Here is a 14,093-nt window from a genome sequence, read left to right on the forward strand (position 1 = left end):
GGCTTATGCAAATCGTGTCGCCTCCGAGAGACATAGTGATACAAGAGCGGGGAGGCGGCTCCGGCGCGGACCTAGGAGAGCCTGGGCACCAGCCGCGAGCCAGCCTCTGTCCCCGCGGCCCGAGGCATCCGGCGACCCGGCGAGCGGCCTCAGGTAACGCGGGCGGGACCGGCGGAGGCCCCGTCCCCTCCCCCTCCACTGTCCATTCCCCATCCTCGGCCCCTGATTCGTCTCCCTGACCCCGATTCCGCCATACGTGGCAGCATCTGGAGGAAGAGACCCTGGGCAGGGAACCCCGACCCGGTTCCGGCCTCACCTTCCCAGGGAGAAGGGGGCGACACTTAACTTCCAGCTCAGGTAAGATCAACCGCTGCTCTAACCTCCAACACCCACCCCCCACCTCGCCCCCACCCCCACATACGGGGCTTTGGTGGTGCTGGTTCTAGAGGCTCCATCCCCTCTTCCTTGAACCCAAGCGCCTGGCCTCTCCCACCTCCCCAGGGAAACCCCACCCAGGTACTGTGCCCCATTCATCCAGGACACTTCACAAGGCGCCCCAAGACAGTCCCCTCCGTGAGAATCCACTCCCAGCCCTCCTTGGCTGACTGGCACCCCAGATTCCCACTCTTCACACTGGCAGCCTCCCAGAAGACCCCGGGGAGGGAAGAAAGCCCCGCACGCTACACAGGGGCCTTTATACACCTCTCAGCTGCCTTAACCTCGCATGCGCCTCCCAGGGCTGGACAGGGGCCCTATGTTTGACCTTTTCCCCCAGGCTGGAGGATAAACCCAGGTCATTCCGCCTGGCCAACCACCATAACTTGTCAGTCTTTGCAGCCAAAGTCGAAGCCTCCTGCCTCTCAGGTGTCACTCCAGGTCCCACTGGCCTTCTGTGCCCCATCACTCCCTTGCACCCTTCTCTTTGCTGCTCCAAAGGGCCCCAGCACACTCTTTTCCCTGCTATGGGCAGGCCAGGGGCGACAGGAAAGATGGTCTCAGCCGGTCCCCTACGCTGCCTTGCTCTGGTTCTTTGAGAGAAAGCAGGGCCCTTTCCCCGAAGCAACAGTGCATCTCAGAGAGGAGGCCGAGGAAGCTTCTGCCTTCTCCAGGGGTCAGTGCATCTCCCCCAGGCAGAGGGATGGCCACTGTCTCTGCTCACTCTGTGGGCTGGACCCTGTGACTGTTTGGACTCCCTCCCAGGCCAGCTCTGAGGTGGATATGGTCAGAAGGCCACCCGCTGTCTCTTGTTAAGAAAGAGGGCGGAAGACCTGACTGCTTCTTGGAGAAGAGCAAAGGGAGGAGAGGAAAGAGAGAAAAATCTCCTGACCAGGGAGCTATTGTCGCCATGGCAACTGTCTCAGCACCAGCTCCTCTGAAGCTGGGTGAGGGTGTGGGATTATTGCTTCCCTTGGTCCCTCCCACTCTCCTTGCCACCTCCCCACTGGAAGCCCACCATCCTGAGCCTGGCTCTGGTGGCCTCTGAGTGCCAAGGGGCAGTGCAAACTATTTTCAGCCAGAGGGAAGCCTGCCTGCGGACAGCTGAGGAGCCTGCCTGGGTGCCACTGGGCTACAGTGCCATCAGAACGTGCCCCCAGAGGGTTTCTACCCTTGCCTCTGCTGTGGGGCTTGTCAGCCTTGGGGGCACCCTCCCTTTCTCTGGCTCTGGCAGTTATTGTCCCTGAGGTGAGTTCAAGGGAAGGGGAGCAACAAAGACTAAACTTCATGATAGGATGTTGGGGAAGGGGGGAGGGAGTTGTGCCCCTCTCCTGTAACCCACCTAGAGATATTCATTGACCATGGCTCCAGATAGGACTCTGGATTCTTCTCTGCACTGGAGAACTTCTGTAGCTCGGGCCAGGGCTTCATGCAAAGGGCTCTTCCCTCCTCAGGCTGCATTCTAGAATTCTAGATGTGGGTCAGAGAGTCCTGTATACCTGTGGGGACTCAATTTCCCAGGCTCGCAACTCTGTCAGGCCCCAGCGCTCAGTCCCTACTGCTGACTGCTTGTCCCGATTGGGAGAGGCTAATCCTCAGAAAGTGGACTTCCACTGAGCCCCATGATTGCTCAGAGCTGCAGCAGTGCAGAAGAGAAGAGAGGGTATCAGGAGAGAGGGGAAACAGGTAAGGCATGAAGAGGTGGGAGGGAGCGGGCTTCAGAGTTGAGAAGATTCTGGGGATATTGATAGACATGACTATAGGTAGGGCATTGCCTAGACTGGTCTTCTGGACAAAGCTAGGAGGGAAGTTCCCTGGGAACAGAGAAGTCAGAAGAGAAGGTCCTGATGAGGCAGCTGAGCCAATGGTACGGCTTGGCAAGCCACACCCCAGCTGAACTGCAGATTCCTGCCATGACCTTGGCTCTGAGTATGGGAGGTGGGGGAGGACATGGTTAAAGTTCCAGGAGCACTTCAAAGGAAGGAACAACATGACTTGGCAAGGTGGAGCTAGAGAAAAAGGAGCTGGGCAAAGCAAAGATAACAGTGATGGCCATCTTCCCCTGGGACAAGTGAGGGGAAGAAGGGGACATGGAGAGAAAGGGTGTGTTCCCCGCCGAGGGCAAGTCTGGTTGAAGATGTGCTAAATCAGCTCTGCTGGTGCTGGCCCGGAGGGCTGGGTATCTCCTATGGATCTCACAGTCTGCAGCTCGCGGTTCCACTGAGGCCAAAAGGAAGGTCAGAGGTTTCCCCTAAAGGCAGGTGAGGGTGGGAGAGGTCCTTTACCCAACAAGAGCAGCTGTGACTGGAGAGGATGGTCCTGCCACATGTCAGTCTGGTGCTCCCCTGTGCCCTGGCACTGAGCTGCCTTGTGATTCAGGGCCAGTTCTTCTCGTGGTAGGCTTCTTGTTTTTACTACATGAAGGCAGTGATTTAAAAGGGCATTGCCAGTTTTTATTTGCTAATCTAAGAACAGAAGAAGGTATGAAGGAGATCTGGCCTTCAGGAGGCTCAGAGGGGTCCAGGCACAAGTGAGAGTGAGAGAAAAGCAGCTCATGGCAGGGAGAAGAGCGGCAGGAAGCAGGACCATAGAGACACCGGGACACACCCAGACGTGTGCTCCTGGCAGCTCTGCAGTCTCATATGCTGACACGCTCCCCCTACACACAGCATGCGCGCAGACACACAGCACTTTGCACAGGTGACAGCAGGAGAGTTCTGCCTCCGCCATTAGACACCTCCTCCTGCATCAGCTTCCTTTGGATCTGGTGGATGAGGGGCCCAGTGAGAACGAGAGGGGCTCAGCCTACCGTCTTCCACCTGTTGGGGTTCCCGAGGCATCCTTGACTCTGGTTCCTGTAGTTGTCATGGATCTGCTGCTGCAGGCTCCCAAAATAGCATGCCTGGGGCTGGATCAATAGCACAGAGAGTAGGGCGTTTGCATTGCATGCAGCCGACCCAGGTTCGATTCTCAGCATCCTATATGGTCCCCTGAGCACCGCTGGAGTAATTCCTGAGTGCAGAGCCAGAAGTGACCCCCATGCATCGCCGGGTGTGACCCATAAAGCAAAAAAAAAAAAAAAAAAAAAAAAGAGAGAGAGAGAATAGCATGCCTGCCCCATGCCATGCTTCTCTTGGGGCCTGATCCTCAGGAGTGGTGGGAGGTAGAGGGGGCGGCCAACTTCCTCAAGTTGAGGAATCTGAGGCCCAGAAATAACCGGTCACTAGCCGGAGGTCACACAGCAAGGAAGGGGATGGAACCGACCATGCTCAGGCCTGGTTTAGAACAGGCCCAGTGGTAAGGGGCAGAAGGAAGTGGAATTCCTCTGCCAGCCTGAGGGCTCCCTTTCTCAGAGAAGCTTCATGACAGGCAGTTCTGAGGAGTCTGGCGCCCTTCCCGGGAGACTCTGAGCAGGTCAGAGTCAACTGCCAAGCCATATTCTGGGAAATTCAGGCTCTGAAGGGAAGTTTCTCCCATGGAGGTCAGACAGGAGCACCCACCTGGCCTGAGAAGCATATACCTGCCCCACAGACCAGGACCATGCTCCGGCTGGGCTGTGAAAATTCACCATCCCCAAGCTTCCTTCTCAGCCACGCTAGCTCCATGCATCTGTCTCTAATTCAGGGTATGCCCCAGCTCCAGTCACTGCCACATCAAGTCAGTCCCCAGGTCTTGCCAATGGCCTTTCCCTTCACCTCTCAGCTCATCCTCACTTCTCCACACCTTGCACCAAACCTGTGCAGAGTTACTCACTGCCCTCCCACACCAGTTCTTTTCCTCACAGACTCCACAGGAAACTATGAAATATATTCCCTTCTCTCATATATATATATATGAGAAAAAAATATATATATATTGCTTTTTGGGCCACACCTAGCGATGCTCAGGGGTTACTCCTGGCTCTGTGCTCAAGAATTACTCCTGGCAGTGCTTGAGGGACCATATGGGATGCCAGGGATTGAACCCGGGTCAATCCTGCAAGGCAAACGCCCTACCCACTGTACTATATCGCTCCGGCCTCCTCACATATATTTTTGGGATTCCCAACCACTGGCTCAGTACCTGAGTCCCTCTTTGAGTGTTTGTAGACTGAATGCTCTATTTTTAACCCACACTTTTAAATCCCAGGGGTTTCTGTGCCCTCTCCATAAAGGCCAAACTCTTTGTCATGGATGGAGACTCTTTGCAATCAGCTATCTGCCTCTTTGACCCCAAGGTGAATTACTGAAAATGGGCCTGTGGCTTCCTCACCCCCCATCACTGGTACAGGGCAAGCATGCAGTCAGCCTCAGCAAAAACTGCTCAGGGAATGAATGATTCTGTGCAGATTAGAATGCAATAACGGTCATCAGAGCTACATATGATTTATACAGAGGAATGAGAGAGAACAGCTGCTGCCCGGGCACCTGCCTGAGGCCCTAGGAGGAGATGAGTCTGGGAGACAGGTGGAGGCGGTGTGTGGAAACTCCGGAGAGAAGCTGGCGGAGACTTAAGCCTTCAGGGGTGCTCTGGAAGGAACCCCAGCGGAGGGTGAAGTTTGTGGCCTATAGTATGCACGTGCTTTTCTTGAGGAGAAGGATCAGAAGGCTGGGGGCGTCCTGGGGGACAGAAACCTGCGCTGAGGACAGGAGTGGGGCCTGCTGTGGGGTGCAGGGTGTTTGGAGGGAAGGAAGCCTGCTTCAGAGAGGAAGCCCTGTGACGGGCAGCATGGTGAGGGGAAGGGACGGCCCCTTGTGGTATGGGGTGGAGGGACTGCTTTGAGAAGGTAAGACTCTTACAGGACCTCTATAGCCTAGGTTAGGAAAGTGGGGTTTGTGGGGGCTGCTGCTGGGAAAAGGGGGGGTCCACCCTGCTGTTGAAGGAGTGTTCCCGGTTCTGGGACTGTGAGACACTATGGAAAACAGCTGGTATGGGAAAGGGAACCCTCTATGGGGATATGGGGATCCACAGTTGACGTTCAAGTGTGGCCCTGCACCAAATGGAGACCCTGTCCCCAGGCCCCGCCATGGGGAAGACCAACAGCAAACTGGCCCCAGAGGTGCTGGAGGACCTGGTCCAGAACACGGAGTTCAGTGAGCAGGAGCTGAAGCAGTGGTACAAGGGCTTCCTAAAGGACTGCCCCAGCGGCATCCTTAACCTGGAGGAGTTCCAGCAGCTCTATATCAAGGTGGGCGGGGAGCGGGCCAGGTACCTCAGGTGGCTAGTCCAGTGGGCAGAGGCAGGGCCGGTCACCGGAGGAGGGTGGGGGTAGCAGCGCATCTGGGGCGGAGCCAGGTAGCACTGGCGGCGGGCCAAATGGGTGGGGGCAGGGCGGGGCCCGTGTGTATGTGTGTGTGGGGGGGAGGAGGCAGCCCAGGGTGCGGGGCTAGTCGCTGGGGGCGGGGACAGGCAGCCCAGGAGGCGGGGCCAAGCCGATGGAGGCGGGGCCGGGCAGCCCAGGAGGCGGGGCCGAGCCGATGGAGGCGGGGCCGGGCAGCCCAGGAGGCGGGGTTGAGCTGATGGAGGCGGGGCCGGGCAGTCCAGGAGGCGGGGTTGAGCTGATGGAGGCGGGGGCGGGGCGGGGCGGGGCGGGGTCACCCATCCCCGCTGTACCCGTGCCCCCTTTCAGTTCTTCCCCTACGGCGACGCCTCCAAGTTTGCGCAGCACGCTTTTCGCACCTTTGACAAGAATGGCGACGGCACTATCGACTTCCGGGAGTTCATCTGCGCCCTTTCAGTGACTTCCCGCGGCAGCTTCGAGCAGAAACTCAACTGGGCCTTTGAGATGTATGACCTGGACGGCGACGGGCGCATCACGCGCCTCGAAATGCTAGAGATCATCGAGGTGCGCCGGGACGAATCCTAGACGCCGGGTTGGCGGGCCAGGCAGTACCTCTTCCTTCACTGCGGCAGGCCTCCCCTGACCCAGCTTCCCCCAGCCACCCTTCTGTAGGGCGCCAGGAGCCTCACAGCACCCACAGGCAGCCTCCTAGGCTCCAGTGGCTTCTTGGCATCAGGCTCAGTGTAGCTTCCGTCTTGTGCCAAGTGCATGTGCCAACAGCCCGAGCGGGCAGGGACCCCATTCTACAGACGGGGAAACCCAGCTGGTGACAGCTGTTGGAGTCTGACCTCACAGTCAGGTCTGAGAAATTCTCGTTCATTCTTTTGGCAAACGCATAACGAGTGCCTGACATATGCTGAGCACTCTACGACGTTCCAGCTTTTGGGACAGTCCTTCTAGTGAACATAATTTAGAACAGCAGGAGCAACAGCCTAGGCAGTGTTAGGCATATGAAGTATTTTGAAGATGGCAAACTGCAACATAAGAGGATGATGAGGAACAGTGATTTTACAAGGTGAAATGTGAGTGAGTAGCACGGGGTGAAAACTAACCGTGTCGCTGTCTAGAAAAGAGTGTTGTAGGCAGAGGGTACCACAAATGCAGAGGTGCTACTGTGAAATCGGGTTTATAGTGCTCAAGGAGCAGTAAGGGTGGAAGGAGGGCAAGAGGGAATGTGGTCTCCTTTCCAGCACCCAAGTCTCAGTGTCTCCTGATGCCTGGGCTACTTTACCAGTGAGAAGAGCGGCCACTAGAGGGCTCTCTGCTCTCAGCCTGGAGAACAGACCTAAGCCACAGAAAGCAGGGAGCCTTCCACGTGTCTCAGTTCAGAGCTGATGGAGGAGAGGAAGTGGCAGGAATGGTTGGGGCTGGGATTGGTTGCAGAACTAGAGCAGGCAAGATTTGCTGAAAGATCCGGTGTGAGAAAGGGAAGGAGGTCCAGATGGAATCTAGGTCTTGATATAAGTACGTGCAAGGTAGATACTGTTTACTGAGACAGGGAATGCTGTAATGGGGGTGGGGACAGGAAAGTAGGTTGGGGGTGAAGAGTTGGGTTTTTTCAGTTAATTAATTAATTAATTAATTGGAGGAGGGAATACCCTGCTGTGCTCAGGGTTTACTCTTGGCTCTGTGCTCAGGGATCTCTTCTGGGAGGCTTGGTGGGACCATATATGGTCCTGGGGATTGAACACAGGCAGGTGCATGCAAGACAAATGTCTCACCCACTGCCCTTTCTATTTCTCTAGACCGAGTTGGGTTTTAGATGTTATTAGTTGTGAGATGCTCAGTTATATTCTGCCTTAATGATTAAACATCACCTCCCAGTATTTTTATCATTTCCCAGTGGGCCCCCCCACTTCCTTTGTTCACCCTGGTCCTCCCTCTCTGCCCCAGGCTATCTACAAGATGGTGGGCACTGTGATCATGATGCGCATGAACCAGGATGGGCTCACCCCCCAGCAACGCGTGGATAAAATCTTCAAGAAGATGGACCGGGATAAGGACGACCAGATCACGCTGGAGGAGTTCAAGGAGGCAGCCAAGAGTGACCCGTCCATCGTGCTGCTGCTGCAGTGTGACATGCAGAAGTAGAGGCTGGTGAGGGGCAGGCCCCCGGAGGAGCACTCTCACCTCCCACCCCATCACCTCTCTGGCTGGTCCTTCCCCAGGGGAAGGGGACACCAGTCTTACTGTCTGGCTAACCCACCCCTCTGCCCAAGTCCTTGTCCCTCCCCCACTCCATGATCCTCGAGGGACCACCTCCCCCTCTGGAAAAGAGACAGATCCTCAGGTATCCTGTCCTCCAACCCCATACCCAGTCGTTGTCCAGAGCCCAGCATCTCCTGGGCTTATCGGAGAGCTGGCTCTGGCTGCAAGAGACAGGGTTAAGGTCTGGGATTTCGCCCCCCCCCCCCCCGTGGAATTCTGTAGTTCCTGGCATCAGACTTTCTAGGATGTGGTCCCACTGACCCAAGTTCAAGGGCCAAATTGGGTCTGTCTTTTGCTGAAGACCCAAGTCCTTAAAATGGACCACTGCCTCGCCCCCTGGATTCTACTGGGTCCCTCGGCCCCTACTTGGGAGTGTGCATCCAGCCTTTTCCTCAGCTCACATGTATTGAGTCGCCTGTTCCATGCCAGGCACCTCTAGGTGCTAAGAGTGTGCAGTGCCCCGTGGGAGCTCCTATGGCGGGAGACGGATCTCAGCCAGGGCGTGGTGAGGCGGGTTCATCGGAAGGGAACTATTGAACCTTCCCACTGGCTCCCACAGAGCTGCGGGAGGATGAAGCAAAGAGGATTCGGAAGTCTCTGAACCCTGAGGGCGGATGTTTTAAGAAAAATTGCAATCATGTAATTATTTTTTTTAGCACCCTTGAAAAGAGCTCCCATTTTATTAGTATAGGATGAAAAAAGTCTTTATATTTACTGGATTCTTACGATTACTTAAATATAGAAAATGCTGATTTTAGGAGGAAAGGATGCTGGGGGACAAAAGAGGGAAAATGCCACCAAACTTGTCGGCTCACACATTTCCTTATCAGGCTGAGTCTGGGCTGCCGTTGTCAGCATTTTCTGCTGCCGCTTCCTTTTCCATGAGCATATCGAGGCCCCGCAGCTCCCGGGCGCGTTTACCCTGGAAGGGTGCTGACTTCAGGGAGAAAGACAAGCCTGCCAGGGTGAGACCAGTGCCTTGCCCGCCTCTTGGTGGTTCGGCCCTGAATTTGGTCTAGTTCATGGAGGGGCTTGTTCTCTTGCTGCTAGAGGAAGAAGGGGCTGGAAGACGAGGACCCCTAGCCACTGTTTAGGCTGAATAGGCGGCGGTGATGAGCCTGCGGCCTCACCCTGCGCTGGGCGAGCTTCACGGGAAAGGCTTTTTTGATGCCCTCTGTCCTAAATCTGCCAGGCAATCCCTCATCTCTCAAGTGCTCTACTTTTGCTTCCCCGTGTCTGCTCTGCCCCCTGGGAGCCACATGCTCCCAGCTGCATGCTCTGACCGCCAGAAAAGCGAGTCTGCTCTCTTCCCGCGCTGCCCTCCTGTCTCGTGATCAGTGGCTTGCTGTGCCCTGGCGAGGTCATCCTCGTGAAAAACGGTCTTATCCCCAGTGGCTACCTGCCCAGAGGGGGACCAGGGAATGGCTGCCCAGGCAGGGGTGCACGGATGTGTCTGCAGGAAAGACACAGAATTCGCCTCTCTGGGGCTGTGCCCCCCTGCAGGCACCTGGGGGTGCGTCTTTTGGGCCTGAATTCCATTGGATTCTGCTTCTTGCTGCCCTGGAAGGTAGCAGGGCCCCTGGGTGCCACCCTTTTCCTCTCTTTTGCTAGTAAACTGGGGACGTTGCCCTGAGGGCGGTAACCAACAGGGTTCTAACCGGCACCACCTCAGAGGATGCTCCATTGCTCTCAGGAGCCGGCTTTTATGGGGCTTTGTGCTGTCAGTAATAGACACGCAGATACTCGGCCCAGCTCCACTGAGACCCAGAGAGTAACACAGGAAGGCGTTCTACAGAGTGGGGTGCCTTCCCCGCCCCAAGGCTAAATCTAACCATGTCAGCCAGAATGTCTTGGCTTTCAGAGGCTTGCCACTGACCCTCGAAGCTGAGGGTAGTAGGGATTTTCATTCCCGTTCTCCAGACTCAGGCTTTCAGAGTGCCTCTTCCCTCACGAGTCTCTTCCCTGCCCCGCTCTCTGACGCTCAGCGGTAACAGGGCTGACTCTGGGGTCCCAGTTGGCTTTTGCAAGCTTCCCGCTGAGAAGCTTCTGAGCTGTGGTCTTCCAAACAGAAACAGGAGTGTGGTGGCCCTCCTCATGGGGTCAACCCTCCTGTCTTCTGCTTCTGGGAACCTCTGCTCATGGGTCTCTGCTGTCCCCCATGTCTCTGCCTCAGAACTCTGTGAGTTTCTCATGCCCTCTCTGCCACATGGGGCACATTGGCTCATGCTCAGCTCCCGGACACATACCCGTGGGTGATCTTGGCTGGTTCTTAGATGGCCCAAATAGTGTGAACCCATAACGCCAGGCTAGGCGCTGGCAACATCTCCTTGTGGATTCGAGAAGCCCCCAGGTGGAATACATGCTCCCACATGCTCCTGGGGGTACCAGGGATGTGTGCTCAGGGTGGAGCTGCAGTCCTGCCCTGAGAAGAGGAACAACCCTCACATCTCTACTGTAGTGGGAGGGATGCGCCACAGAGCCAGATCAGCAGAGCTGGAATCTACCTAGCACCAACACAAACAGATGCAGTTACCACAGAGCTCTGTCCAGATCCAGACTCCTTTGAAGTTCCGATTCTTGCAGTAACAAATGTTCTGAATTTCTGGGTCCCAGGATCTTCCTTCTCATCACTTTCTGTCCTCATATATCCCTTTGGGTTAGAGAGCAGACTCTGATTTCTATTCTCTAAAATCATCTCCAAGGGAAGCATGCGATGGCCATTACGGTTCCTGAGTTGGAGTCTGGGTTCTATAATTTATCTTGAAGTCCGACGTTAAGAGAAAGGAAGCCCTACAGCCAAGGCCCTGGGTTTTTTCTAACAATAACTTAGGTCCCTGGGAGGGCGCAAACAGTCCTGCTACAGAGAAACAGGGGAAAGAGAATAAAGAAAGAAATGGGTCTGTAGGCAGAGGGGTAAGTGGACACTGTAAATATTTTTACATGGAAATTGATTAAAGCCACAGATATTTCCTGAAAACCCACCCTGGGAGAGGCTTGCTGCTGATTCTGTGCTGGTCACTGTGGGCAGGAAGACATTTCTTACATATTTTGGTCATTGGAAAAATAGCAGCTTCTGACCTGGAGACATCTCAGACAAAGATGGGGGTTATTTTTGGAAAAGGCCAGCCTTTTCTTTTACCTTTACCAGATGTGAGGGTCTGAGCATCCCAGGGGTCCATGGTCTTTCTGGCTGCTGTGTAAGGCTATGGAAGTGGGAGGGGGTAGGGAAGCAGGGGTTGAGTGCTGGAGGACATCCTAGCTTATTCTTCAGGAGGACCCCCCTGTCCCCTGCAGCTTGTGACTGTGCCCCAGTGACTGCCCTCACGTCTGCCCCTGTACTGTGTGCTGTGACCCTCTGACAGTGAATAAAAGGTGTGACCGTGCTGGGGGCTCTTCTCTGAGAGGGGCCGGGGTGGGGATGTGGGGGGAGCTCGCACTGAGGAGGGCCCAGCTTCTACCGTGGTGTTGAGGACTGCATGAGCCAGGCTCCACACCTGAACTCTGAGAAGAAAGGGGTGTGCAGATCACAGGTACCCTCCAGAGGGGAAGCCAAGGGGGCTGGCCTCGCGGGGGAGGGGGTACTGGGCCTTCCAGGATGGCCTTCTTTCTGGACCTCAGGCGCTCTTGTCCCCTTGGCAGTATTGGCCTCTGGACGCCTCCCTGGTCCCTATGTAGAGTTCCATGCTTGCCTGCACAGAGGGACTGAGCAGCCCCCAAAACTCTGCACCCTGACTCACCAGAGACTCTTCAGTTCAATTCTCAAGCCAAAGAATCTGACTGGTCCTGCTCAGTTTTTGCTGGAAGCCCTTGGTCCATACCTGATGATGCTGATATGGGGGATTGGATGGACAGAGCAGTTTGCCCAGAAGGGAATATGTGGCAGAAGACACAGAATGTGGGTTCTCCTCTGTGCAATGGGCAGAATCCCTTAGAGCCCAAGAGAGAAGCTGGGGAGAGGTGGGGAACTGGGTTATGACGCATCTATAGGGGGCCTTTGTATAGATGAGGAAAAGAGGCCCCCTTTGAGTGGAAGCAGGCCCATAAGTGTTCAGTGTTTCAGGTAATTAGGAAAACACAACCCTGAAACATCAGTTCAGGGCGGCATTGTGGACACATAGATCCTGGTTTGGAGTTCAGCCCGCACCTACCCTACTGCCAGAGGTGACAGAGAGGTGCGTGACCAGCTCCATCAGCTGCAGGACAGTCCAGCCCAGAAGCCTGGACCCCTCCATGAGAGGCCTGGGGGTGGGGTCTGGTGGCAGCTTGTTCTTCCAGAAAACCTAGCAGGGGTCTGAGAGGCTCCGCTTGGTGCGCAGCGTCCTCCCGCAATGCTCCATTGCTCTCCTAAGGGTTTTCTCAAGGGCGCTGGGAGGGGGCAGCTTCCCAGCAGGAAGCAATTAGAGCAGAGGAAGGAGGGTGACCTGGCTGGGGGCAAGTGAGAACCAAGGAGGTGACTCAGAAGCCTGAGGCCTTGGGTCTGTTCTTTCCAGCTAAAGCCACTTTGGGGCACGGGTCTTATTTCCCACCTGCTGGGGACAAACAGGACCTGGTGCCCTCTGCCGCCCACTCACAGGCTTTCCTCTGTCCCTTCAGCTGCCACCAGGAGGAAAGCAGAGCCACCCTCCTCACCCCTATTTTGGCTGTGAAGTTCCTCCAACATCCGCCTGGCCTGGCATGATCTGCCGCCTGCTGACCCTGCCCTAAACCCCCTGAATCCCTCCCTCCATTTCTCTCAGGCTCCTGTGCCTCTCCCTAGTCAGGGCTCTTCCCAGTCTCAGTCACCTCCCCCTTGAAGTCTCCCACACTCCAGAGGACCAGCCCCGCGTGACTGGCCTACCCGAGTAACCAAACAGCTGCCCACAGGATCCCATGTCCCCAGGGAACTGGTATTTCCTGGAGGCATTTGTTGAAATGAAGAATGTTCTGGAAACTTAGAGAAGGACACTTCAGCCAGACCTTCACTGGGGCTCAAGGCCCGCATGATCAGAAACAGTATGATTTCTTTCATGGTGTTCACTGCCCCCTATCTCTTCCCCATCTTGAGCTGCTGACCCCCTGAGAAGAAAAGGGTGTCCAGACCACAGGCACCCTCCAGAGGGGAAATCAAGAGGCCTCTCCTGTCTCCTCTTAGCCTTTAGCCATTGTCACTAGGCTGCTGGTGGCAAGGCTGGCCCACGTGTCCAAGAAGCCCCTGACATTGCAGCATCCTCTGTGCCAGCATGGACTCTTCTCCCACCCTCTCTTCCCAAGCCCCATTCCCCCCAAATAGGGATCTTACAGACCCAGATCATCTTTCCAACCCAGGCCACATAGGTCAGAGGTGACTGGACAGCCTGACACTGCGTCACATCACCTCAGGAGCTCCCCATCTCCACTCATGATTATTCTCAATACAGTTTTCCCCTCCCTGAGGTGCCCAAGCCCTTCTCAATTTCAGTCTCTTGTGCTACAAAACAAAGCATCCCCAAACTGAGAGCTTAAAATAACGCTGTGTACCCTTTGTGGTTCTGAGATGGGCTGGGCTCAGCTGGAACATTTGCAGCTTCATGTGCCATCCAGCGATGTCTTTCTGGGAGCTGAGGGCCTGATGATGCAACTCAGCATTAGAACACTTGCTTGCCATGCATGAGTTAGATCTCTGGTACTGCCAAAAAAAAAAAAAAAAAAGTAAACCTAGGTCCTACGGGTGCAATAACCTAGTGCTGGGGACAGCCAAGATGGCCTCACCCATGAGGCTAAGCATTCCAGTCACCAGAGGAACCACTTTCTCCTCTGACCTCCCATGGCCACTCTCCTGCCACATGAAAATCCAGACTCCTTTCTTAGCAGCAGGTTCCCAAGAAGGTATCATGGAATCTGCAAGCACCTGCATGTGTAGCTTTGCTTCTACACATCTTACTCATCAAAACAAGTCCCTGGGTCAGCTCAGAGTCAATGTTACCTGGTTTTGCTTTTTGGGTCACACATGCTTGTGGGGAGGGGTGTGCAGGAGCTCCAGGGGCTCCTGCATGTAAAACTATGTTCCAGCTGTCCAGCCTCAACTTCACCTCTGGACAGAAGGGGTGTCAAAGTCATACTACTACAGGGCAGGGATGTGGGAGACTTCGGGGGCTCACTGCATGCTCTGAAA

At 55.5% G+C, this 14,093-nt stretch overlaps 1 protein-coding gene and 1 long non-coding RNA gene across 4 annotated transcripts in view; one reads left to right on the forward strand and one right to left on the reverse strand.

The window, feature by feature from the left end:
• HPCAL4 (hippocalcin like 4) lies at positions 1–11,346 on the forward strand. 3 transcript variants are annotated; one of them, XM_004614225.2, is made up of 4 exons: positions 1–153; positions 5,433–5,602; positions 6,044–6,259; positions 7,649–11,346. In XM_004614225.2, the coding sequence occupies exons 1-4, from the start codon at positions 6–8 to the stop codon at positions 7,844–7,846; spliced, it is 732 nt and encodes a 243-aa protein (XP_004614282.2). In that variant the 5' UTR covers positions 1–5; the 3' UTR covers positions 7,847–11,346. The 3 variants fall into 3 exon arrangements, with proteins under 3 accessions (XP_004614282.2, XP_054996548.1, XP_054996549.1); XM_055140573.1 differs by having other exon boundaries at positions 29–357; XM_055140574.1 differs by lacking the exon at positions 1–153 and adding an exon at positions 1,659–1,683.
• LOC129405115 (uncharacterized) overlaps positions 1,698–14,093 on the reverse strand; it is a 14,592-nt gene continuing 2,196 nt past the window's right edge. The window contains exons 2-3 of the long non-coding RNA XR_008630338.1: positions 13,460–13,607; positions 1,698–3,337 (exon numbers count right to left, since the gene is read on the reverse strand). This is a non-coding gene — a long non-coding RNA (uncharacterized LOC129405115). The remainder of the gene's footprint in view (positions 3,338–13,459; positions 13,608–14,093) is intronic.

Source organism: Sorex araneus, chromosome 5, assembly GCF_027595985.1.
Source record: "Sorex araneus isolate mSorAra2 chromosome 5, mSorAra2.pri, whole genome shotgun sequence".
In the NCBI taxonomy this organism is placed as follows: Eukaryota; Metazoa; Chordata; class Mammalia; order Eulipotyphla; family Soricidae; genus Sorex; species Sorex araneus.

What these genes read in the sequence shown, in the direction of transcription:
- HPCAL4 (XM_004614225.2), top strand. Translation starts at nt 6, where the DNA reads ATGCAAATCGTGTCGCCTCCGAGAGACATAGTGATACAAGAGCGGGGA. An exon ending in GACCCGGCGAGCGGCCTCAG is followed by an intron (nt 154 to 5,432) that starts GTAACGCGGGCG and finishes CCCTGTCCCCAG; the next exon opens with GCCCCGCCATGGGGAAGACC. An exon ending in TCCAGCAGCTCTATATCAAG is followed by an intron (nt 5,603 to 6,043) that starts GTGGGCGGGGAG and finishes GCCCCCTTTCAG; the next exon opens with TTCTTCCCCTACGGCGACGC.